The sequence below is a fragment of the Leuciscus leuciscus genome, assembly GCF_965113295.1.
Source record: "Leuciscus leuciscus genome assembly, chromosome: 9".
NCBI lineage: Eukaryota > Metazoa > Chordata > Actinopteri > Cypriniformes > Leuciscidae > Leuciscus > Leuciscus leuciscus.
Genome location: NC_138733.1, coordinates 36,327,777 through 36,352,808, shown reverse-complemented (window position 1 = coordinate 36,352,808; position 25,032 = coordinate 36,327,777). Strand labels below are relative to the sequence as shown.

The following is a 25,032-nucleotide window of genomic DNA, read 5'->3' as shown; positions in this document are numbered from 1 at the left end:
AGCCCAGTCATAGACTCGTCATAGACAGAAACAGAGAGAAGTAGCTCCGGCTACAATGTTCCTCCGCAAGACGCATGCAGTTCTGTTTATTAACCGCTAGAGCGCCAAAAGTTACAGACTGCAGCTTTAATGAAGTCTTGACCATGACTCTTTGCTGGCTCAGGTGCCCATGCGGAGGACTGGGTCAGATGGCAGGGTCAGCTCTGCGCCCTCTATGATGCCCTCGTCAGTGAGATCAGTCAGATCGGCAGCAGAGGGAAATATGCCACTGGCTCTCGGCATATTGCTGTGAAAGAAAATCTCATTGAACTGACCGCTGACGTCTGCCACCAGGTGATTCATGGATGTTTTAATGCTGTTGCTGCTCAATCGTCATTCTTCTTCTTGTTTAATATTAATTAGGTACCTTGGTTGGAGTACTAAATACCAATACAGTAAATAAATACCTTGGTATATCAATGTATTAGTATTACCATCATCACTGTACCTGTACACTGTACTGTTTATATAATAACAAAGCACATTGTCGATTTGGTTAATCTTGTGTATCACTTGTTTCCATCAAATTCTGATATGTTGATTTCTAATGGCTTACTGTATTGACGAATGTGCCGTGTTTCTGCAGTTGTTCAGTCAAAGCACTCATGTACAGGAAGTGACATCTTCAGTCTGTCGGGACACTCAGCGGGACAGTCCGCAGAGCTGCAAACACAGGCGAGTCGAGCAGCCGCTGACCAATTGGGAGGGGATACGATCCAAACTTCAGCCACACCACAGCGACTTCGACATTATACCCTGGTAGAGTTTTATTTCAATTTAAAGCACAAATAATCCTTCATTAACAAAATGTATATATTTGTATATTGGGCCGCTGGCAAAACCAGCAATGCAGGTTTGAAAGGTGGCGCCCCGACAAATCTCGCTAGAATCACGACTTGCTTTACGGCACGATGTCACATACATCAACAAGTACTACATTTGACAACTACTATCACAGCAAACATTCAGATCTGTGTTAGAGCTGCTGCTTATCTGAGAAGGTCCTCTCTGCAGAACACGAAATCCAGGGGGAGGAGTTGGATCCAGATCCAACTCCCCCCACCTTACATATACCTAAACCTACCCATCTCCACCCCCTGATCCCTAAATCCACCCCTAAACCTACCTATCTCCACTCCTTATATCTGGATCCAACTCCGCCCCCTGGATCTCGTGTACTGCAGTGAGGTGCTACTGGCTAATCCAGAGAGAGCACTTGTCATGTATAGATGTATAGAAAAGGTTTATAGTCCGTATATAAACACCGATGTCATCGGTAGCGAAATAGAGCAAATCACCTTTTGAAAGTAACTTCAAATCAAGATTGGCTCGAGGTCATGGTGCAAAGGACCCTAGGTTGATTTTACTCCGAACCATCCCTTTAATTACATGTGATTTTGTTTAGTTGTCTATTCATAACCGGTGGGAGTATTTTAAACAAAAATAAATAAAAATATCTCCCATCTGTGCTTTATAAGAGTTGCGCTCTCATGCTAATCTGCCCTGTTTAGTAAATCTGGCCCCTAGTATCTTAATATTGCGTGTTTGCAGTATAGTATCTCTTTATGTGCATCGACAGGTTACAGGTGGCAGCCGCTCTGATATCCCGATACCCCTGGATACTGCCTGTGGACGAGCTCGTGCCTCTGCTGGGTCTGCTCTGCCAGCTTCAGGGCGAACAGCAGCGTCGGGGCGAGAGGGGCCCGTACGTCCTGCGCTGTCTGAGGGAGCTGGCCCTCTGCCACGCCACGGGCTCTTCCAACGCCTCGGCTCACACTGCGGAGCTGGCCCGTCTGTGGGCCAGGGTCTGGGCTCTGGCTCTGCGTGGAGTCGGCTCAGCCCAGACCGGCACTTTGAGTCTGGAACTGCTGCGCACAATAGTGCAGGAATCTCTGGAGCCTGTTGATCGAGAGTTCTGGAAAGTCTTCTCTGGTGCCGTTTGCAAGCCTTCTCTGTGAGTTTCTTTGCACAGTTCAGCATTACAAGCTTAGCTTGAGTGTAACAATATTGGAGTTCCTTATTCAGTGAATTTTTAAAATGAAGTGCAACTTAAATCTTTTATGCGGAGAATTATTTGCACTCATCTCTCAGTTTATAAAAAAAGAAATAATTTACAGTAATATGCTGAAGGATATAAATGACTGTTACTATTTTTGGCTGTGTAATTTTTATGGTTATAAAAATAAGCATCATTAAATTTTCTCTACAGCAAATAAATATATAAAAATTTGATTCTAAATTATATTCCATATGAATAGGTTGATAAATGTTTAATTTTCAACCCATGTTTATTGTTTCCAAAATTATCACAAATCATTTGGTAACACTTTCTATGAAGCCCATGCTTATAATGAATTATAGCCCCATTTATACTTATTTATAAGTATTACTATTCTATAAACATATTCATAAAGACTCCTTAAGACCTTATACTGCTTTATAAGAACAGTTATAGTTACTTTTGTATTATTTTTGTAATTACGTATAAGTCATGCATTTGCTTTTCAATGCGCATGCTCATAATCCATTATACACTGCCTTATAAATGATCAAATATAAAATAGTTCCAGAGACACTTGTTTGCTGTACCAATTAGTTATTAATTATGTCTTTAATGGCTACTGTTTGCATTAGAGGTCATGCATTTGTATTAATGATTTCTGTGTTTTTCCCCCCCATTATTTTATTAAAGGGATTATTGTTCATTAGTTACATCTACAAGTAAACAACTTGAAATGTATAATGAGCTTCATGATTCATTATACTAAAATCTTTAAATCTTCATGATTTCTTAACATTTGCTTTAGGAAAACTGCATCCTATGTTTTCACTTTACTTAAAGCCATCAATGATGCATTTATAGAGGTTAGTAACTGTATTATCACTCACAATAAGTATTTATAAGAACACAACACGGCTATTAATAACAATATATTCACTTACTTGACAGAAATGAATCTGAATTACTAAAAAGTCGTAACTATAATATTGTGGAGTGCGGTAAGTGAGGAGACAAGAGACGGAGATGCGTCGAGTCAACTTTACTATCCACTTCAATATAACTATCACACAGTACAGCGAGTGATATCAAAACCAAAACACAACGTCAAAACCGGAACTCGTCATCGTCTAAACCCCCCTCTCCTTAAAGGTACAGTTCCTTGGTGAATGTCTCTTTCAGACTTCCTTGTGGGTCACCACACAGGCCCCCCCAGAATTCACCCATAATAACAGGGCCAGGCCGAACATGTGACACTATGCACTAGTGCAAAACAGAACAGTCCAGCACATAACAGTCCCTTCAACAAAGTCAACGTACAGGGGGGCGGACTGGGCGGCCATACCGGCTGCGCCTAACAGTAGAGGGGCCAAGGGCAAGGGGCGGGGCAGGGGGCGAGGTTGCCGCAGGTGGGCGCCCTCGCCGCGGGGGCAGGGCCAGCTGAAGCGGTTCGCCAATATCCACATGGGCAGGCTTGAGACGGTCAATAGCCACCCGCTCAGGCCTGCCCCCCATATCCACAACAAAGTTCTTAGACCCCCCCACCAGGACACGGAAGGGCCCATCGTATGGGGGCTGCAGAGGTGTCCGATGGCCATCGTGGCGGATGAAAACATACTTGGCTGATGGTAAATCCTTGGGCACGTAGGACCGGGGAAGGCCATGGTGAGACGTTGGAATAGGAACAAAAGCGTCTGCAATGTCCCGAGACGCAGCCCGATGCGAGGCAACTGACCACGGGGCCGTGGCATCTGGAAGAAACTCCCCCGGGACCCGCAGAGGCTGGCCATACACCAGCTCGGCCGATGAGGCTTGAAGATCGTCCTTGGGGGCGGAGCGAAGGCCAAGCATAACCCATGGGAGGCGGTCAGCCCAGTCGCTGCCCGTAAGGCTGGCCCTGAGCGCGGCCTTCATGTCACGATGAAACCGCTCGCACAATCCGTTGCTCTGTGGGTTATAGGCTGTGGTACGATGGACCTTCACCCCAAGGACCTCGGCGACCGCAGACCAAAGATCCGATGTGAACTGCGGACCCCGGTCCGAGGAGAGGTCGGACGGTGTGCCGAAACGGGCCACCCAAGCCATAATGAACGCCCGGGCCACTTCCGCTGATGTAGTGGAGGACAGGGGAACTACTTCTGGCCACCTGGTGGTCCTGTCCACCATGGTGAGGAGGTAGGTGTAACCACGGGAGGGGGGAAGTGGGCCCACCAGGTCCACATTCACATGATCAAAACGTCTCTCTGGCACTTTGAAGGGTGCCAAAGGAGCCTTGGTATGACGAGTCACCTTTGCGCGCTGGCACGCCACACAGGCCGCAGCCCAGGCCCTGACGTCCCTCCGCAGGCCCGGCCAGACGAACTTGGCCCCCACCAGCTTGGTAGAGGCCTTCACCCCCGGGTGGGAAAGACCATGGATGGCATCAAAAACTTTATGCCTCCAGGCAGCAGGTACCATGGGGCGAGGTTGCCCAGTGGAGACGTCGCAGAGGAGTGTAGCGTTGGCCGTGTCAAAAAACACATCTTCCATGAGCAGCGCCGTGGGGGCCGTCCTGTAAGCTTGCACCTCAGAGTCCGCCATTTGATCCGCAGCCATAGCCGCATAGTCGAGGCCCAAGTGGACGGAACCAGCGACCGCCCGGGAGAGGCAGTCGGCGACGAAATTGTCCTTGCCAGCCACGTGCTGAATGTCAGTGGTAAACTCGGAGATGGCCGAGAGCTGACGCTGCTGTCGACCAGACCATGGCTCCGTAGACTTGGCCATAGCAAACGTCAGCGGCTTGGGGTCAACGAAAGCCGTGAACCGCCGACCCTCCAACAGGAAACGGAAATGACGGGTGGCGAGGAAAAGACCAAGGAGCTCCCTGTCGAAGGCGCTGTACTTCCTCTCATTGTCCCGGAGCTTCCTGCTGAAAAAGGCCAGCGGCTGCCAGGCTCCGCTCACCCACTGCTCACACACAGCCCCCACGGCTTAATCAGAGGCGTCCGTAGTAAGAGCAACTGGGGCGGTCGGAGACGGGTGCGCCAGCAGAGCAGCGTTGGCCAGCGCAGTTTGGGCAGCATCAAACGCATCAGTCATCTCTGGGGACCAATCCAACACGTCCGCCGGTCTCCTACCCCGCAAGGCGTAATACAATGGACGCATGAGCTGGGCCGCACGGGGGAGGAAACGGTTGTAGAAGTTCACCATGCCCAGGAACTCCTGCAGGGACTTCACAGTGCGTGGGCGTGGAAAACTGGCGACGGCCTCCACCTTGGCAGGGAGGGGGACTGCCCCCTGTGGGGTGACGTGGTGGCCGAGGAAAGTGATGGATGACCGGCCAAACTCGCACTTGGCCGGGTTGATGATGAGGCCATGCTCACTGAGCCGGCCGAACAGCTGCCGGAGATGCGTCCGGTGGTCGTCTGCGGACGCGCTGGCCACGAGAATGTCGTCCAAGTAAACAAACATGAACGGCATATCTCGCAGCACCGAGTCCATGAGACGCTGAAACGTCTGCGCTGCCCCCTTGAGGCCGAAAGGCATCCGTAGGAATTCGAAAAGGCCAAAGGGTGTGATGACTGCTGTTTTGGGGACATCCTGCGGGTGGACAGGCACCTGGTGGTAACCGCGCACCAGGTCCACCTTAGAGAAAATGGTGGCGCCGGCTAGGTGGGCGGAGAAGTCCTGGATGTGCGGCACTGGCGACGGAAATCTCCACAGGGACGCCATCCGCCATCAGCCTTGGTCACCATGTGCAGGGGGGAAGCCCACGGGCTGTTGGAGCGGCGCACGATGCCGAGGTGCTCCATGGTGGCGAACTCCTCCCTGGCGATAGCGAGCTTGGCAGAGTCGAGGCGCCAGGCTCGTGCGTAGACTGGGGGGCCCACCGTGGTGATGTAGTGCTCCACGCCATGCTTAGCCACCGCCGATGAAAACGTGGGCGTGGTGATGTCAGGGAACTCAGCAAGTAGGCGTTGATACAGGTTCCCATTGGCCAGCGTGTTTGACAGACAAAGCGCCCCTGTCCCTCCCAGCGTGCAGGGGTACGAAGCAAAAGAGAGGGCGTCGATCAGGCGGCAGTTTGTAACATCCACCAACAGTCTATAAGCGCAGAGAAAATCCGCCCCCAGGAGCGACGTAGATACAGCAGCCATGACGAAGTCCCAGCCGAAACGCCGCCCGCCGAAACACACTTCCACATGCCTCGTGCCATAGGTACGAATGGGTGTGCCGTTAGCGGCGTCCATCGGGGGGCCGTGCCCGCCAGCCATGGTGTCCACAGGCTGCGCTGGCAGGATGCTGCGCTGAGCCCCAGAATCGACCAGCAGCCGCCGGCCGGACAAGGTGTCAGTGATGAACAACAGCTTGCAGTCACGGCCAGCGCCCATAGCTGCTAATGAGCGCCGGCCCTGGCTTTTCCCTGGGCTCCAAAACTGCAAGGCTGACGACACTGCTTGGCTTTGGCCCCAAACCTGGAATGGTAATAACACCACCCGTCCTCACGCTGTCGGCGGGCCGTCACAGCAGCTGCAGTGTCTGGGTCGTCCTCCGAGGGTGGAACAGACGTGCGCTGGGTGGGCAGCAGTGCATGGACAAACTGCTGTCGGTTGGCGAGGAAAATCCTGTCTGCCTCCACAGCCAGTGCTCGGTAGTCTCTGGAGGAAGGGAGGGGGGAACTAGCCAGTGCGGTACGCACGGGTGCTGGAAGCTGCCGCAGGAATATGTGGGCGAAAAGGAATGAGGGATCCGCCGCGCCCAGCACCGCCAGCATCCTCTCCATTAACTCGGACGGCTTGCTGTCGCCAAGGCCGTTCAGGGACAGCAGGCGGTCTGCCTTCTCCAGTTCTGACAGTTCAAAGAGGCTCAACAGGAACGTTTTAAGTGCGTCGTACTTGCCGTCGGCTGGAGGAGCCTCTAACAGCGCCATAGCCCTGGCCGTCGTCGAGGCATCTAAGGCCGCTACCACGTGGAAATACTTTGTAACGTCCTGTGTTATTCCTCTCAGCTGGAACTGTGCCTCGATGTGCTGAAACCACGGCCGTGGATTGTGCTGCCAAAAGTCCGGTAACTTGATGGTGGCTGCGTAGATCGCGCCGACATTAGCCGCGCCGCTAGCAGCGGCCGGCCCCGCGGCCGCAGCGTTTTCACCACCGTCGTTGTGTGACATAATTCAGCCGTGTTCAACTCGCGTCGGGGTCACCAATGTGGAGTGCGGTAAGTGAGGAGACAAGAGACGGAGATGCGTCGAGTCAACTTTACTATCCACTTCAATATAACTATCACACAGTACAGCGAGTGATATCAAAACCAAAACACAACGTCAAAACCGGAACTCGTCATCGTCTAAACCCCCCTCTCCTTAAAGGTACAGTTCCTTGGTGAATGTCTCTTTCAGACTTCCTTGTGGGTCACCACAATATAACATTATAGAAATGCTGGTTGAATCTTTATAAATACATTCATGTAACTATACGACTGACTAATTAATACTTATAAATCAGTGTATAATGGATTATGAGCATGCCAATTAAAAAAGCAAATGCATGATTTATAAGTAATTATAAAATGTATATAAATGTAACTATAACTGTTCTTATAATGCAGTATAGGTCTTAATAAGTCATTATAAATGTATTTATTAAAAAGTAATACTTGTAAGTATAAATGGAGCTATAATTCATTTTAAGTCTTCATAAAAAGTGTTATAAATCATTTTAACAATTTCGACATTGGCGAAAAGTTTGAATGAGCAGAAATTTTGAAAAACAATTTAATACATCACTACTTTTAAACCTTCTGCTACACCACATAGACTTCCATTATAAGTGCATTACTGTCAATCAGATTTACAGTAGTCAAAATTATTTTCTCCAGAAGTAACATTCAATATATGTTGTTGATTGAACTTAAATTCAATTTCCATTTAACTTGGAATATTTATCTGATGTTTCAAAACTGTCAGTAACGTTCACTTCTTATTGTTTCTCCTCAGCGTTGGCGCCCTCAGCTTGGCCCAGGCGTTGTTGAAGTGCTCCGTCCCCAAAAGCGTTCACAGTCGTGACGTCATCAGTGGAGTGCTGATGGAGACGGGTGGAGAGCCGCCCACCCTGAGAGACTCCGTCATCAGCTGGCTGCTCATGAACGAACACAACGAGGAGACGGAGGAGAACTGCAGACCTCACCTCATTATCACCAGGTCCAGCATCACCAGTTAGCATAGCATAGTGGCCAGTTTTGCATGGGAAAGCACCACTCTGGTTTCCTTCAATTTAGTGATTAATCATTTTATTCAATTTCTCAAATTCTTTTGGGAAGCCACTACATTTCACCTTTGAATTTCAACTGAAGTTGCTACTAATGTTCTGTAAATATTGGTTGCCTTGAATAATATTTTTTGTCTTTGTAGGGATTTTCCATTGAACCTCATTCCTAGGATTCTAGTATCGTTGACATTGAAAGACAGCAGGGCAGGACTAACGTTTCTGATGGGCAGCCTGAAGCCAGAGAGGTGAGTGTAACAAAACTGGCTAACATACTACTCATACTATTGTGCATAGTATGCAGATTTTATGTAAACATGGAGTACCCAGGTCACCAGCTATGTTTGCAAATATTTTGGGGGGTATATTTAGGGTTGGGAATCGAAAATCGATTCCAATTCTGGAATCAAATACTTGAGGTCAGGAATCGGCCTTGACTAAATGTAAAATGTAAATGATAAGTCATATTTGAGGTCGATGGAAATTAGGCGAACGTTTGAATTTCCCACTCGGCATACTGTAATTACCACAAGGACGACTAACCGACTGATCAAATCTTGGTCGACTAAGCTTCTTCTTGTCGACTAACGTTTAAGCCATACTGGTTTGCTATTGGTGGATCTCATGTGAGTGACAGTTTGTCCCAGAAAACACATCATCATGGAAAAGAAGAGATGTTCCTGCACAAGGCAGAGGAAGTTATTTTGATTAAAGATTATGAGGGAACATAAATAAAAATGAATAAATACAAATAATGACGTGCACAGGTAAATCATTTATAATAAATACTGCAATATTACATAAAAAAAAGAAAAGATTTGTCAATATTGATTTAATGGTGACTTCAAAAGTTGAGAATTGTTACTAATGTCTCTAATAATATTAATGGTTCTGTCTGATATGTCTTTGTGTCCTATACAGTTTCTCTTCCCAGAGTTCTCCCCTCACTGAGGCGAAAGACACTTTGGGAGAGGTTGAAAGTCTCTTCCTGCAGTTCAGTTTTGATGACACCCCTCCCAGCACTAAAGTTACAGCCGATGGAGACGGTGTTTACTCAGAGAAACCACAGTTCACTGTTATTCCAGCTCTCAGAAGCAAACTCGAGCTCAGTCTCCTGTCTGTCGCTGAGCAGCTCTTTAACTGCTACTCTCCTGATGTAAGTATAGTAGACTATGAAAATAGAATATGAACATCAAAAGCAATGGTAGAATTTCGATAACAACATTAAAAATAAATTTTTTTAAGCACCGCTATACTATAATAGACACATTTTGCTTCACAAATTGCAAAACTGAGGGCTGAAACAAACCAATAAACATTTGATTCACACTATATGAACTCTTTATTGCAGTTAGATCTGATCTGTAGTGTCTTCATTTATCTCCCCTCACTCTCTCCACAGAGTTCAAACACTCCTCACGAGTGTGTGCTGCGCTGTGCTTCGCTGCTCACTGGAGTTCTGGCTGCGTACGTGTGTATGGGACTCCTCACAGAAGAAGAGGCCTGTCGCTCGCCCCTCTTCCTAAAAGCCAAGGTGGGGTTTTCCATCCATGACATCCATTTATTGTCATCAATATTGTTTAAAAAAACCCACGTCTAAAGCAAACAGAAGCCATTATAATCAGTGATGCTGTCTACACTAGATACAGTTTACAGATGTATGTTCAGTTTCTGATGTATCCACACACTCGAGTCTGTCGAAAACAGGACAAGTGAAAAGTAAAAAAATGCTTTGACACGCCCTGTTCAAACAGCTCATTTTATTTGAATGGCTTCCCAGATCGTGTCTGAAGTTTGTTCAGAGCATTTGACTGCAGATTGTTTTGTAAATGAGGCACAGTGTAATGGAGAGTTTGCAAAGAAATTTTTAGGGGCTTTCGCACCGGATAGTTATATGAACTTAGTTCTAGGAACTAGCCACCAGTGTGTTTCCCCGAGAACTAATGGTTCCTTTAGGAACATTTTCCTGGTTGCATTGGCACCGCCAGTAGGAACTCAGAAGTGAAGTGAGCCGCACTTGTTGTGACTTTTATTTTGACTGAGAACACCAGAGCCTGAGCAAACAAACAGCGCTCGCATTCTCCATGTTCATTAGTTTACAATCTGTGTAACAGTCCTGTCTAATACGTTATTAGATATAATTGTTATACATAGAAAGTAGACCGTATATGAAAAGGTGTTAGCGTATGCCGTGTGGTTGATGTCCAGTGTCGCTAGCTGAGCAGAAATACATCATCATGTTTAGCTCGGCCAATCAGCGAACACCAACGTCACTGGTAGTTCCTATACCGCTGGTTTAGACCGACTCTGAAGTAGGAGATAAATTAGTTCCTCCAAAAGGAGTTCCTAGAACTAAAATCGTTCCTCGTTCCTGCGGTGCGAATACGACAAAATCCGGGTACTTCCACCAATAGTTGTAGGAACTATGAAAAGGTTCCTCCGGTGCGAAATACCCTTTTGTTAAAAGATGAAGCAGCCTTGGCTCTGACAGCAGCTATCGCAACCCGCAAGGGAACAATTTGATCATGTAAATTATGGTTTTAAATGGATAATGTGTTCAAAACACTAACTCATGTTCAACAGTGAAGTTAGCCAATCATAACAGTGGCTGTTTACTGACAAGCCTTAAAGCGGCTCGCCCCTTAAAACAAGATCATTTCAGACAGAGGGTCAGAGTGAGGGTTGAAAATATTTATTTTTCAGTTCATAAACATTTGTGTGTTTTTTGTGCCCTGTAGTCAATCATTTTATCCCTTAAAACTCATCTTTGATCACCAAAATTACATATTTAAAATGTCTTCATGCCTTAAAATAGCTTGAATGTAACTCTACACCCTTGCCTCATTTAGTATACGCGGTTCTATGAATATGCAAATGAGCCCCGCCTCCACTCACTCACTCCAGCTCAGAGATCCACTCGCTGATGATCACACGTTGATCTGATTGGTTACAAGGTAGTTTGTGACGTCAGAAACACCAGCGATTTCAAACAGTGTTTTTGAGACTGTCTTTGGTTCACTGCAGTTTTAAGGAGAAAATACTCAGCAATGGAGTTGACTTTGGAATTTAAACATGGTTTGTCTTAAAGCACATTAAAAACACCATATTACACATATAAACAACATTAAAGCTTGATTTTCGACACCACAGGGGGACTTTAACATTATAAGTGAACCTTAAGGAACATATCTAAAAACAAATATTAAAAAAAAAATCCATGTACTGTACATGCATGACCCCTTCAAATTGACTTAATTTAAAAGATATCATTATTAATTGTATTCCCAAAAATGGTACTAAATAAATAAAATCCATTTAAAGGGATAGTTCACCCAAATATGAAAATTCTGTCATCATTTATTCAACCTCAAGTTGTTCCAAACCTGTATGAATCTCTCTCTTCTGCTGAGCACAAAAGAAGATATTTTGAAAAATGTTGATTAGCGGACAGTTAACCCTCTGAGGTCGACAAACGCGCCCGCGCGTTTTGCTGGATTTTTTTCAGTTCAGTTCAAAAGAAATTAATTTTGCTCTGTTGACTTTGATATTACAAGCAAGTTTCATACATCAATCGATTCTGTTAAATGTGTATTATTTTTGTGTATACTCACAATAAAAACAAAGTGTTGTGCTTTTTGCCAAATAAAGAAAAATAAACGTGATGCGAGTTCTGCCTTCTCTCTGTCAGTGAAGACCATTCTGAAACGCGTCCGAAAATGAACAATAACTCCGCGAATACTGAGTCAAACAGGCATACAGACACACAGGCATGAAGCTTGAATTCTCTTCTTTAAAATGAGGTAATTTATATAAAAAACAAATATTCTCATCTTGTGAAATCTGTATTAAAAGAGCGATTCCAGTCGAGCTAATTAGAGCTCATTCAAAGGTAATGTGACTCCGCCCACGGAGAGCGCGTGCTATTCAAACGCAAATTACTGAGGCAAACCTGTGAACGCCCCCATATCAGCTCGAGGAAACACAAGTTTAATCATATCATTGTAGCCTACGTGTTTACACCATCTGGCAGCGCTGTGAGGAATAATAATAACGGAAAATCTACCTCAGAGTGCGGGTATTGCAGGAGAGAGGATCCGAATATGTAGTAAGTTTTTTTTCCTTCTCAAGTTAATCGCGTTTCTGTGAATGAATGAACGGCAGCCGCAGAGATGCGCGCTGTTTATCACAGCTCGCAAAAAGACAGTTTAAATTTAAATTGCGTCTTTGTGTGAATGAATGATGATGTTTTAGCAAACTGTATTGCTATACTGAGTAAAAATCGACTGAAATGTTGAAATAAAATGTATTTGTATAAGCAACGTATTAAACTGCAAATTAACATTTATATTTCTTATAATAAAAATGAAAGACCTATGTTACAGACATATGAAAGACAACATTTCGTTGATTAGTTTTGGATAGATTATACATTTTTACTGTAAAATATCTGCCAACTCAAATAAGCCAATATTTGTTTGCCAATATTTGCTCATGTTAAATATAGTATGTTTTGTCAAAAATAAAGTAATCAAATAATCAATCAAATCCTTAACTTTGAAATATGTATGATAAAATGTATACTTTAGTTTTTACAAAGAAAGATTACACTTGAATTGTTGTTGTAATTGTAACCTTTTTAATAAAAAAATATATTTACAAGGTAGATGTAAACAAACTATTAAAAGGTAATAAGGTAATAAGCCTTTTCTTTAAATAATTTTTATTGTGTTTTATTAGTGACAAATTTGGGGAGAGGATAAATATTCCAAAACTGAAAATACAGTATGAGAATTAACTGCACAATTACTAGACATGTTTTCCTTGGATATTATAGGCCAAATTGCAAGCACAATATGTGGAAAAATAAAAAATAATTGAGATGCTTCCAACTGTTGCTCTTGCATTCTTGTGGCTCAGTGACTCACCTGAATGAAAGGGTCATTAAGTATGCAGGCCCCATTGTCTCCTAAGGTGTGAACCACTAAATATGCATGATCGTTGACGCCCACTCCGCATATTGCCTTTCCAAACAGAAAGTGCTTTGCAAAATTCAAATCAATGTATTGTGTTATGTGAATGATAAGGGCAGGATGATTTTCACATCATTTTGAAGAAAAAACACTAGGCAATGACATCTATTAGACAAAAGTCTTATTGGCACATATTTAGCATGTGTTTTATGGCCTTATTTCAGAAACTTTAGTTTTTAGTTTTTTCAATAACCACGCATAAACATTATTCTCTCAAAAATGCAGACATGTACATTCTTGTTGCTCAAAATATTATGGTAGCCCTGTTTGTGCTAAATAGTGTGTAATTTTTTTTTGCCATTAATATGTTTATAAGCAACTGAAAAAAGCACAAATGTCAGGACATGTCAGAACATCTCAAGGACCCCAAAAACACCTTAGACCCCAGAGGGTTAATGGACCCCAATGACTTCCATAGTGTGGAAAAAAGAAATTCTTCAAAAATATCTTCTTTTGTGTTCAGCAGAAGATGCCATTAAACAAACATTTAAAAAAATAAAATATTGAAAATATCGTATTTCTGTTGTTTCCACAATGATTTGGAGCTTCAATTGAAAATGTATTTATGATTACAAATTATTGGTGCAAAAAATGTCAGAAATCTGTGTTGTTTTTCTTTCTACCATCGACAGCCTTAATTATTTGATTTAAAATGCATGTAAATAACTCATTACTCTAGAGCCTGGTAATTAATTACTATTTCCTTCCTTTGTAGGCATTGGTTCAGGAATTTAGTCATTACTTATCAACGGCAAAGAGCAGATTGGCTGAGAACGATACCATCACATCAATTCAGTCAGTGATGCTGTTGTGCTCTGATAGTATTAGTAGAAGAGAAAAGGTAAGCTACAGTATATCACCAAATACAAGGTATGACTGTTAAATATTTTCTTATTCGATATTTATAGTTTTGTATTTTACAAATACTGTAATACGTTTTTATTTAAATATATTTTCAGGTCAATCAAAAATCCAATGTTTCTTAAAGGGATAGTCCACCCAAAAATGTAAATTCTGTCATCTTTTTATTCACCTCGAAGTTGTTCCATCCAAACCTGGTTGACATTTATTCTTCTGCAGAAAATAATACATTTTGGAAATTGAAAAAGGTTGGAAACTGAACTTTGGAGCCCATTAACTTAAAAAAAAGAAGAAAATCTGACAAAGATTTAATTTTCCATTGGGCTATCTCTTCAAAGGTCATTTCATTTATGCATTTGGCATAAGATTTTATCTAAAGTGCCTCATGTTGCAAGTCAATGCGTTCTCTGGGAATCAAAAACCCATGACCTCGCCATTGCCAGTGCCATGCTCTGTTGTTTGAGCTATGGGATTGCACAGTGAATATACATACTTTTCTGCTCCAAAATATGTCATTGGCTCGTGTGTAAAACTTCCTTGTGAGCCAAATTGTTCTTTCAAGTTAGTTCTTTTCAAAGGTTTGATCAAACAGGTTCATAGGTCTGAATGTTGCATTTTAAAAAAATCCTTATCCAGGAACCTCAAAATAACTCCACTGATTTATTTTTTTTTTTTCTAGGATGACAAAGTTTCTACCATATCTCGCATTTTATTCATGAAGACTCTGCCTGTGAGGTTGCTGAACGACCTGTGTGACATATCTAAGCTACTGGTGAGACTTACTGACACGTCACTACAGATGTTCACGTCTCCTGAATGAGTCTACAGGAAGTTACGGGAGACATGTTTGTTTATGAATAAGCAGCAAAAATGTAAATTTGATCACCAATCCCATTTTTGAAAACACAGAAATTATATGTTTTACCTTATTATTTATGTTTTTTCAGTTAGAGATGATACTGAGATTTTACAACCAACATTCTAGGTGTGGGTGATATGATAAGTTAATGTCACAGACTCAGAACAGCTTGCGAATGAGGCCGGTATATACTGCTAATCATGTGATGTAAATGTATGTGGCATTGTACAGTATGTTGGGACAGAGGTGCCAGAACTGATTGCACTGTAGCACAATACTATGACACTATGATTACTATGGTTTCACAATCTAAAATCATATCACACACCCCTACAAACTTCTGTTATTTGACACTCATCTAAAATGCACCTTTTACTTTTGCAGTTGAGCAACTCGAGTAAAAAGGACCACACAGTCATGGAGAACGACCCAATGGATGAAGATCAAGTGGATACGAGCAGAAACCAAACGGACAATCAGGAGGAGATTGATCTGTTTGAAGATGGAGATGAGACGCACCTCAGCACTTCCAGACCTTGCCAGTCCAATGATGAAGCTTGCGATTCAAAATTCAGCACAGGTGCTCAGCGAGACTGGAGAACTCAATATAATCAGGGATGGGATTTCATATTTCGCAGCTGTTAAGATCACGTAATTGATTTTTTTTTCTTCATTTTCGATCGTAGGGACCAAGAGTGCATTATCCGAGGAGCATTTATCTAGACAAGACTTGGCCTTCCTGTCTGTGCTTGGATTCCTGTCGCTCTGTGGATCCTCAGAGCTCAACGGTGGATTCTCCTTCAAACCTCTGGACACTCAACGCAAATTGCTCAAACTACTGGACCTCACAGACTTTTCTCAGATGCTTCACCTCCACATGGTGATTATGATTTCTTAATGTACTGACTCCATAGACTGTATTATTCAATGGACGTATTGTCCATGACGTGACCGTAGGTTTCTGGAGAGCATTTTTTAAGTCCAAAGTGGGCGGAGCCGGCCGTCGCCATCTTGGCAGCGCGACACTCTCTGATAACCGAAAATGGGCAAAGAGGCGGGATTAGCTGAGGTGATGTGACGCTAACAGCAGACAAACGGCTAGTAGTGACATCAGCGGCAATTCACCTGTCACTCAAGTGGCCATGCCCTTAATTATGCAGAACTTTAAGGCTTAATATAATTTAAATTGAGTTAAATTGAAAAATTCTAATTCAAGTTGTCATGAAGAGCAAAATTAGCTATACAGACCAAAACCACTTTTTGTACCCGGCTGAAAACATATATTTTTCTACTGTAAAGGTGGGCATGTTAACATGGGCAGTCTATGGGATTTTTATGGGACTCTTATATAATTGAAACATTGAATTATGTCAAAGACTGTTCATGGGGTTATCTAGGAAAGTAGCCTCTTCTAGACAAACCTTCAGACTGACGGCAGAAGGTCTGGACTCTATCGCAGCTTTCATTGGCCAAGGACCGCCCAGAGGCCGTCTGACTGACATGTGACGCAACCAATCACAGTTTGTTTTGTTCCACGTCATGTTTAGGGGTGTGCACCCAGCTTGCATCTAATAAATTATTCTTTTAAAGTCCCCCTGTAGTTAATAATTGTATCCCTTAAAACTCATCTTTGATCACCAAAATGACATATTTTAATGTTTTTTCCTTTTTTTCTTCATGCATTACTTGTGTAGTATCTTTCCCTGCTGAAGAAACTCCCAGCTGAAGTCTCATCTCTGGATCCTGAAGAATTTGATACTCTTCTCAGGCCTCTGGCGTAAGGATTCCTCTTATGTTTCACTTATGTTCTGTTCACTTCAATATCTTAAATTTGGTGCATTAAAGTTTATTTTAATAAATGATCGAACAACTAATATCTCAATTCTTCTAAAGTGTATTTGAAAATGTAAAAATGAAACCAACTTCAGTACCTGTCAATAATACTTTGGAATAATTAAGATTTTTTTTTATGTTTTTGAAAGAAGCTTCTTATTCTCACTCAAATGCTGCATTTATTTGATCAAAAATCAAATAAATAAATAAAGTAATATTGTGAAATATTATAAAACATTTGAAGTTTTTTTGGTGCTCAATTATTACTAATGGTTCTTATTATCAATGTTGAAAACCGTTTTAAATTTTTTTGGGTGGAAACTGTAATGCATTTTTTTTTCATGATCCTCTGATGCGTAGAATATTCAATGAACAGCATTTTATTTGAAGTAGAAATCTCTGTAACACTTTACAGTAAGGTTTCTTTTGTTAACATTGGTTAACTACTTTAGTTAACGTGAACTAATAATGAACTTCTACAGCATTTATTAATCTTAGTTAATTTCAACATTTACTAATATATTTAAATCAAAAGTTGTATTTGTTAATGCACTGAACTAACATAAACAATGAACGACTGTGTTTTTATTAACTCACTTTAACAAAGATTAATAAATACAGTAACACATGTATTGCTCATTGTTAGTTCATATTAGTTAATACATGAACTAATGTTAACAAATAAGACCTTATTATAAAGCTTTACTAAAATCTTCTGAAACAGTATAAATGCCTTTACTGTCACTTTTGATCAATGTATTGCGTCTTTGTATTAATCACTCTCTTTTTTAAAAATCTTAACCCAAACTTTTGAATGTTAGTGTATCATGATTTCACAAATATATTAAGCAGTAAAAATTGCTTTCAACATTGATAATATTAAGAAATGTTTTTTTTAGCGCCAAATCAGCGTATTAGAATGATTTCTGAATCATGATCATGTGACACTGAAGACTTGAGTAATGATGATGAAAGTTCAGATTTGCAATCACAGGAGTAAAAAAAGTAAAAAAGAAAACAGTTCTTTTAAATTGTAATAATATTTCACAATATTACTGTTCTTACTGGTTTGATTTTGATTTTGATCAATTAAATGCATCCTTTTTGAGCAGAAGAGAAGCATAAAAATAAATAAAACTTGAATTATTCCAAACTTTAGCTAGTAGTGTATTCCAATAACGATCTTTTTCTAATTCGTTTTGGTGTTTTTCATTCAGAGATGTGTGTTCTCTGTATCGGCAAGACCAGGAGGTGTGTGCTGCCGTCCTGCGCTCTCTCCTGCCCTCCATCCGCTGTCTGGGCCGATCGCCCCCCGTGAGCGAGCAGGACGACGACCTGGCACATATCAAAGGAACGCTGCTCAAAGTCGTGTCCGGATTCTGGTGAGGCCACCAAGACCTCAATGAACCAAATTATTCCTTTTGGAACAACTTTAATTTATAGCGTGTTTTACAATAGAAATTGTGTCAAAGCAGCTTCACGATAATACACAGGAAAGTAGCAGAAACAGTCGCTATGTTTCCATTCAAAGTGGGCAAAATTGGAATGTTTGGAATGTTCTCTTGCGTTGGGATGCTGGTGTTTGGGAACGCAATCGTGTGAGACGCTTCTGGAGGGAATTAAACCAAATCATTCTGATGACAGACTTTGCATTTCAGAGCGACCAAACCAACATTTGAGATGCTGTGCGATGTGATTGGATAACTGGATTAACCTGCGGACCAATCACATCCTCTGTTGAGGCAAAGTCATGTTTTTGTTGGGCATCAAGGGATTTATTCAGTAAATGTGTTTCCATTGTAGTTTTAGAATTCTTATCGGATAAAAAATGTACTTACCGTAGCAATAACAGTAAATTATGCATAATCACATGCAACTAACCCTCAACCAAATCCTAATCCAACCCTAACCCTGTATAGCAAGTACATGGCTTAGCTCCAGTCTATTTAACGGATCTTCTATCGCCCTATAATCCATCGCGCTCTTTAAGATCACTAAATTCAAGACTTTTGGTCATACCTAGGATATTCAGAACCACCAAAGGAGGGAGAGCATTTTCACATTTGGCTCCAAAACTCTGGAATAGTCTTCCTGATACTGTTCGTTGCTCAGACTCGCTCTCCCAGTTTAAAACTAGATTAAAGTCGCATCTCTTCAGCCAGGCATTCATATAATCCCACAGTTCAAACTACAATCCGGCCTCTAGCTCATAAATGCCAGAGGAGAACTGGCCCCCGACTGAGCCTGGGTTCTCCCAAGGTTTTTTTTCTCCATTAGGTCACCTGATGGAGTTTTAGGACACCATTAGGTCACTTGATGGAGTTTTTCGGTTCCTTGCCACTGTTGCCTTTGGCTTGCTCAGTTTGGGATATTTTGGGGATATTTAATTTAATTTTATCAATCAATAAATTCCTCTTGAAACAAACTTTGTTGTATTATTTAAATTGAATACTGTGAAGCTGCTTTGATACAATCTGTATTGTGAAAAGCGCTATACAAATAAACTTGACTTGACTTGACTTGACATGTAGTTGCTTAATATTACTCAGTACTTAAATATATAATTACACTGTAACAATGACACCTTCAAATAAAGTGTAACCAATGTTTTTTATGCGCGTTTTTTTAATTTTCCACCCTGCGTTTTATGCCATATCCCAAAATGCACATTAAAATGAGGTGGATGGAAACATAGGTAGTGATGCACACTTAAAATATGAGAAGTTCAAATTCAGCTGTAAAGCAGCAAGATAATAGTGTCATTATTCAGCTCAGTTCAGTTCAGTGATGATTCAGTTCAGTTCAATAACTGTGTAACGTTCATTCATAATGAAACTAGTTCAATTCAGCTATAAGCTGTTCTACTGAAGACAATAATATCGTTATTCAGCTCAATTCAGTTCAAGTTTTGTTCTTATCCGATAGTATCAGTTAAATTATCATTAATAAAATCACAAACACAAATGTACCATGGTAGTACTATGGTATATGGTACTGAAGTTCTTACTCCGAGTTCCTTTGAGTAATATCGATTCAAATATCATGATACTTGAATATGGTCATCATTTAGGCTGTGTCCGCATAAAGCGTTTATTTTGATTGTTTAATTTTTTGCCAGCAGAAAACGCCTTGCTCTGGGCGCTTGAGAGCAGGTTTTTTTTTATTTGATACAGAATATCGGAGGAAGTGTCACTAGTTTGTGACACAATGTTAAGTATTTGCTCTGGCTCTTGTTTTAAATGATTTTGTTCTGTTGCTGTGCTTGTTGTTGCCGTCTGTTGTCGTTGGTCGTGTGGTATTTGTCCCGCCCCTCCTCTGCTGTGATTGGACGGCTGTCATGTGGCTGCCATTTTTAAATTCATGGCACTCCCATTGAAAAAAATACGCTGGCCTTAGAAAAAAAAAAAAAAAAAATTTTAGTGGACTAAAGGCATGTTTACATAAAATATATATTTTTATTATATTTATAATTTTTTATATAAATAGCATCACTGGAGAAAACAGTGATGTCATTGTCTAGCTCAGTTCAGTTCTCATAATGGTGTCAATAAGCAGATCAATAATATTGTTGAATATTAAATTACATGGTACTGTGGTATTTCTCATTTTAAAATGTTTTAGAGATGGTTTTATTCTAATACATTTACTTCATTATATAACGGTAATTGCTTAACTATAAAGAAATACTTGAGTTGTTAAAAAGGAAAAAAAAGAGATACAAAATTTAAAAGAGATTCTTCAAGAGCTTCTTAAGGTTAAATTCACTCTTTTTGTACAGCATCTTAGGGAAATCTGGCAAATGTACCTCAGCGGTGAGAGTGGCACTGATGCAGTGTTTACTGGCTTTGCTGGAGGTAAGTACAGTATCATTTTGTATTCCAGTAAAATGGTAAATGTACTATTTTAAACAGTACTATTTTATAGTATAACAGTCAGTTACATCATCTTCCGACGTTCAAGTCCGTGAAAACGGCTGTTTCCAGGAGAGGTTTGCATATGTGTACTCGCTGTTTTCCCCAGGTGGACCCTCGCTGTAAGTGGGCGACGCTGACGCTGAGGGACGAGGAGCTGCCCGTGTCTGTGGTTCTCTCGGCTCATTTAGCAGATCCACATCACCATGTGTGCATGTTGGCGGCGCTGTCTGTGGAGAGGTGGGCTGAGCTCAAGATATAACCTCTTCTGCTGAAACTGGTCTTCCTTTATTCACATGGGCTTTTAAATTCTAGCCTGTTCCTTAAAAACGGACCGGAAGGCAAGATGATGCTTCCTATGAAGAACCAGCAGACGGCCTTTGAGAACATTTACCTCAAGGCTCAGGAAGGAATGAGCGGGCAGGTAGAACTCTTTCACCTTCATTTGAACGTCTAAATGGTGTGTTTATATGCAGTTTTACAGAGATTATGCTGACATGTGAAGGATATAGTAAATGGCTTAAATAGCGCTACTCCAATTTTGAGTTACTCTCATTTCATTGTCCATTCTTTGTCAGCGTTGTGTAAGCTTATTATGAGCACAGATCTGACTTCTGTGAGAATTTTCTGAGAATTTTCTAAATCCAGCGTTTTTCCAGAAATTAAAGATAAACTTATTTATGACTAGACACCCCTATTTTTTTTTTGTTCATCAGAAATAAAACTTTTTAAATTAAATTTAAATGTTGTTCAAATTAATGTGCTATGAAATTGTATTTTTTAATAACTCATTGCCCATTGCATCAATGAATTTTGATGCATAAAGAAGTTGAATCAAATGACTTTAGATATTAAAATACGCTTTCAGAACTAAGGGAAAAACTCATGCTATACTGTGTTTGATCTTTACCTGATTAGGTCATTTATGGCATAACCAATCCAATAATTATGGAAAAGACTTGGGTTGTTACAACACTAAAATTTCAGTAGCTGATATCAATACCAGTGAGTTTTCAAGATTCTTAAATCCTATATCTTATTGAACATACTCCTTTATTTGAAAAATTACATATTAAATAAAACAAAATTAATTGTGTAGAGTTTTTAAAAGGAAATATTCAAGCAAGCAGTCAGTTATAAAATAAAGAGCACAAATTACAAACAGTAGAACAACAAAATAATAATAATAGAACAGATATACAAAGATTTTAAGTGAACAAGTTTGTAAACGCTCAAAAAAAAAAACACCCAATGAATTTTTAAACTAAAACATCTTAGTTTAGCTGTGGTATTAACTTACTTTGACATCCTAAGAATAGACTTCTAATTCTTTAATGTTTGATCTTTATGATTATAGGTCATTTATGACATAATTAATCCAATAAAAAGACTTGTTACAACATTAAAATTTCAGTGGCTGATATCAATACGAGTGAGTTTTCAAGATTCTTAAATCCTTTATCTTATTGAACATACTCCTTTATTTTAAAAATTAAATATTACATAAACAAAATTAATTGTGTAGATTTATAAATGTTGAATTAAAACCATGTTATGTAGCAATCAGTTATTAACAAGTTTTTACAAGTAATTATTCAAGTAAATAAAGAGCACAAATTACAAAAAAGAGAAAAAAGAGAAGAAAAAAAATAATAGAACAGATATACGAAGATGAACAAGTGAACAAGTTTGTAAACGCTCAGAAATATATCTATAAAAAAAGTAAAACATCTTTAGTTTTGGTATTGACTTGGTTTGACATCCTAAGAATATACTTCTAATACTTTAATGCTGATGTTGTACAGAAGAGCTGTCCTTCAGAAGACTTACCCGACGAGACCTTTAATCGACGGGCGACCTTGCTGAAAAGCGTCTCTATGGTGATATCCTGCAGCCCCGTGTGTGAGAAGCAAGCCTTGTTTGCACTCTTTCAGTCCTACAAGGAGAACAGCATTGATGAACAGCTCATCAATAAGGTAAAGATATTCAACACTGAACACTATCCAAATATTCCTTTGTATCCTCCATTAAAAAGTTTTTCTGTGGTGAACTCTGCAGGTGCTAAGAGGTGTGTCCCGGTCGCTTGGGTACAGGGACTCGAAGAGTTTAATTCATTCACACCTGTATTACCTGGTGGCTGAGTGGCTGAACCAAAAACAGTCCGACTCGAGGTACACGCTGCAGTCCTTCCCCTACACACTGCTGGGCTTCTGCAGTCTGGACGAGTTTTACAGGTTTGTGCTCCTGCCATAGGCTGAATCTCACATGCTGCTCATATTTCAGCCCAAATCAAAATAAATCATATTTTGCATACATGGTATGAGAAGGCTATTTTAACATTATTTATTTTCATGGCAATTGAGAATACATTCTTAATAGCTTCCGCAGTAATATAAGCCAGCTGGAAAACTTCCGGTGAAATGTCACTTGTTGGTGTGTCTGTATGTTCAGTGTCCTCGGGTAGCTTTAACAGCATCATTAGTGTAATACTTAGTTTATAATCAGAATATAGTCACTTAAATAGTCAGGCCTAGCATTCATTTGAGTTATTCAAACGTGAAACGCCATAGAAACGCCCTCAGTGTTCCTCCTCAGCAATCATAAAAAGAGTCAACACTGTAAATGAAAGATTTATTGTGCACTTTAGTTAGATTTATTGAACAAAATAGGAGTTTTCCTGACAGCTCCTGTGATTATAAAGGGAGAGTGTGGTGCTCGCTTTCTGTGTAATTCATTCGCAGTTTGAAGAAAAGTTTTTGTTCTTCATGAGACTTTTCCAACTTCATACTTCACTACAAAAAAGTGCTAAACCTTTACAAAATGTATTTTTAAAACTAGGGATTTTATAATGTTTAATATTTATTCAAAAGCAAAACGTGTAAAAAAAAATATTACAGGTAATGGCTAATATGAGCCAATAAAAATGCTACTCTGCTGCCATCTACTGGTTATAGTGGTAATTAATGTCTTTTTTATTTAAAAATAAAAGTGTTTTCTATCAAATGTTGGATTTCCTACATCTTAAAACGTTCGGTTTTACAAATGGGGACAATCTCAGAAGGATGAACAAATAATGTTTTTGTTCATCAAATAAAAAATAACATTTGAAGTGCTGGAAAAATGTTGTGTGTGTGTGCATGTCCAAATACAGACATATTCTGCATTTGGTTTTATTCTGTATTTATTCTGTGATGGTTTCTTATTCCAGCATTCCCATTAGCTTTAAGTCTTTAATGAAATTAATGAAATTAAATTTGTCAATGGTTTATTGACAAATTAGGTGAGTGTGATTAACTGCATTAAAATGTAAATCAATATTAAAAAGTCAACCATTGATGATTCTGTGTCGATGTACAGCGAGTGCAGAATGACAGCTAACAGTTCACCGGAAATGCCCAAGCTGGCTTATCGAAAACCAGGAAGTAACCGTGCATATGGTCAATTAATCAATGAATCATTATCATTTTACATTTTTCATTGCAAAAATACATAATAGTATGGAATTTTTTTCGCCCAAGTTCTTCTGTAAATATACTGTATTGTACTGATTATACTGTAACTATGTTTTATAATTTTAGGTCATCCTACCATGTGCTGATCCCACACCTGGTCTTCCTGAATGACTTTGAGGAGGTGAAATCCATTGGGAATCACTTGGCTCAGGACTGGAAGCAGCTGCTGGCTGACTGCTTCCCCAAGATCATGGTGAACATCCTACCTCACTTTGCCCTCGCTGGGCAAGACACCCATGTGGCCCAGCAGAGAGACAAGGCTCACAGGGTGTACGATATACTGAAGGACAGCAACTTCCTGGGAAAACAGGTGAGGATACAGTTGTGTTTCAATTCATTCATCTGATATTTAGTACATTACTGATCTACACTTAAACTGTATCTTTCTGTACATGCAGTTGGTACTCAATTGGTACACAGCTCAAGAATGTTTTATATACACAGTTCTCTTTTTCCTTCAGCAAATTGACAGTTTGATTTGCAACAACCTGGCTGACATTGTGGTGGAGCTGTTAATGACACTGCATGAGACTGCAGGAGGAGCGTCTGCGGATAGTGGAGACCTACAGAAATTTACTGGGTATATTTATTTCTTATCATCTAACACAGGGGTTTCGTTCTAGGACCCACCTAGACAGGTATAATCAATCTCAAGACCCACTTGCACTGGTGCTACCAACTTTCTCAGTTGGTCGCACCAGCATGATTTGGTCGCAATTTTTTTTTTTTTGCTACATGCCATGGGA

General features: G+C 40.7%; 1 protein-coding gene across 2 annotated transcripts in view; it reads left to right on the top strand.

Moving 5' to 3' along the window:
• atm (ATM serine/threonine kinase) overlaps nucleotides 1-25,032 on the top strand; it is a 74,285-nt gene that overhangs the window by 7,170 nt on the left and 42,083 nt on the right. For both annotated transcript variants that reach the window (XM_082180601.1, XM_082180600.1), the window contains exons 7-26: nucleotides 164-333; nucleotides 626-798; nucleotides 1,619-1,993; nucleotides 8,013-8,216; nucleotides 8,427-8,528; nucleotides 9,202-9,436; nucleotides 9,683-9,814; nucleotides 14,026-14,151; nucleotides 14,851-14,943; nucleotides 15,415-15,610; nucleotides 15,717-15,910; nucleotides 16,725-16,807; nucleotides 18,081-18,245; nucleotides 20,642-20,717; nucleotides 20,884-21,014; nucleotides 21,090-21,198; nucleotides 22,580-22,750; nucleotides 22,833-23,008; nucleotides 24,353-24,596; nucleotides 24,748-24,866. In XM_082180601.1, coding sequence (XP_082036727.1) covers nucleotides 164-333; nucleotides 626-798; nucleotides 1,619-1,993; nucleotides 8,013-8,216; nucleotides 8,427-8,528; nucleotides 9,202-9,436; nucleotides 9,683-9,814; nucleotides 14,026-14,151; nucleotides 14,851-14,943; nucleotides 15,415-15,610; nucleotides 15,717-15,910; nucleotides 16,725-16,807; nucleotides 18,081-18,245; nucleotides 20,642-20,717; nucleotides 20,884-21,014; nucleotides 21,090-21,198; nucleotides 22,580-22,750; nucleotides 22,833-23,008; nucleotides 24,353-24,596; nucleotides 24,748-24,866 — 3,274 coding nt within the window. The remainder of the gene's footprint in view (nucleotides 1-163; nucleotides 334-625; nucleotides 799-1,618; nucleotides 1,994-8,012; nucleotides 8,217-8,426; nucleotides 8,529-9,201; nucleotides 9,437-9,682; nucleotides 9,815-14,025; nucleotides 14,152-14,850; nucleotides 14,944-15,414; nucleotides 15,611-15,716; nucleotides 15,911-16,724; nucleotides 16,808-18,080; nucleotides 18,246-20,641; nucleotides 20,718-20,883; nucleotides 21,015-21,089; nucleotides 21,199-22,579; nucleotides 22,751-22,832; nucleotides 23,009-24,352; nucleotides 24,597-24,747; nucleotides 24,867-25,032) is intronic.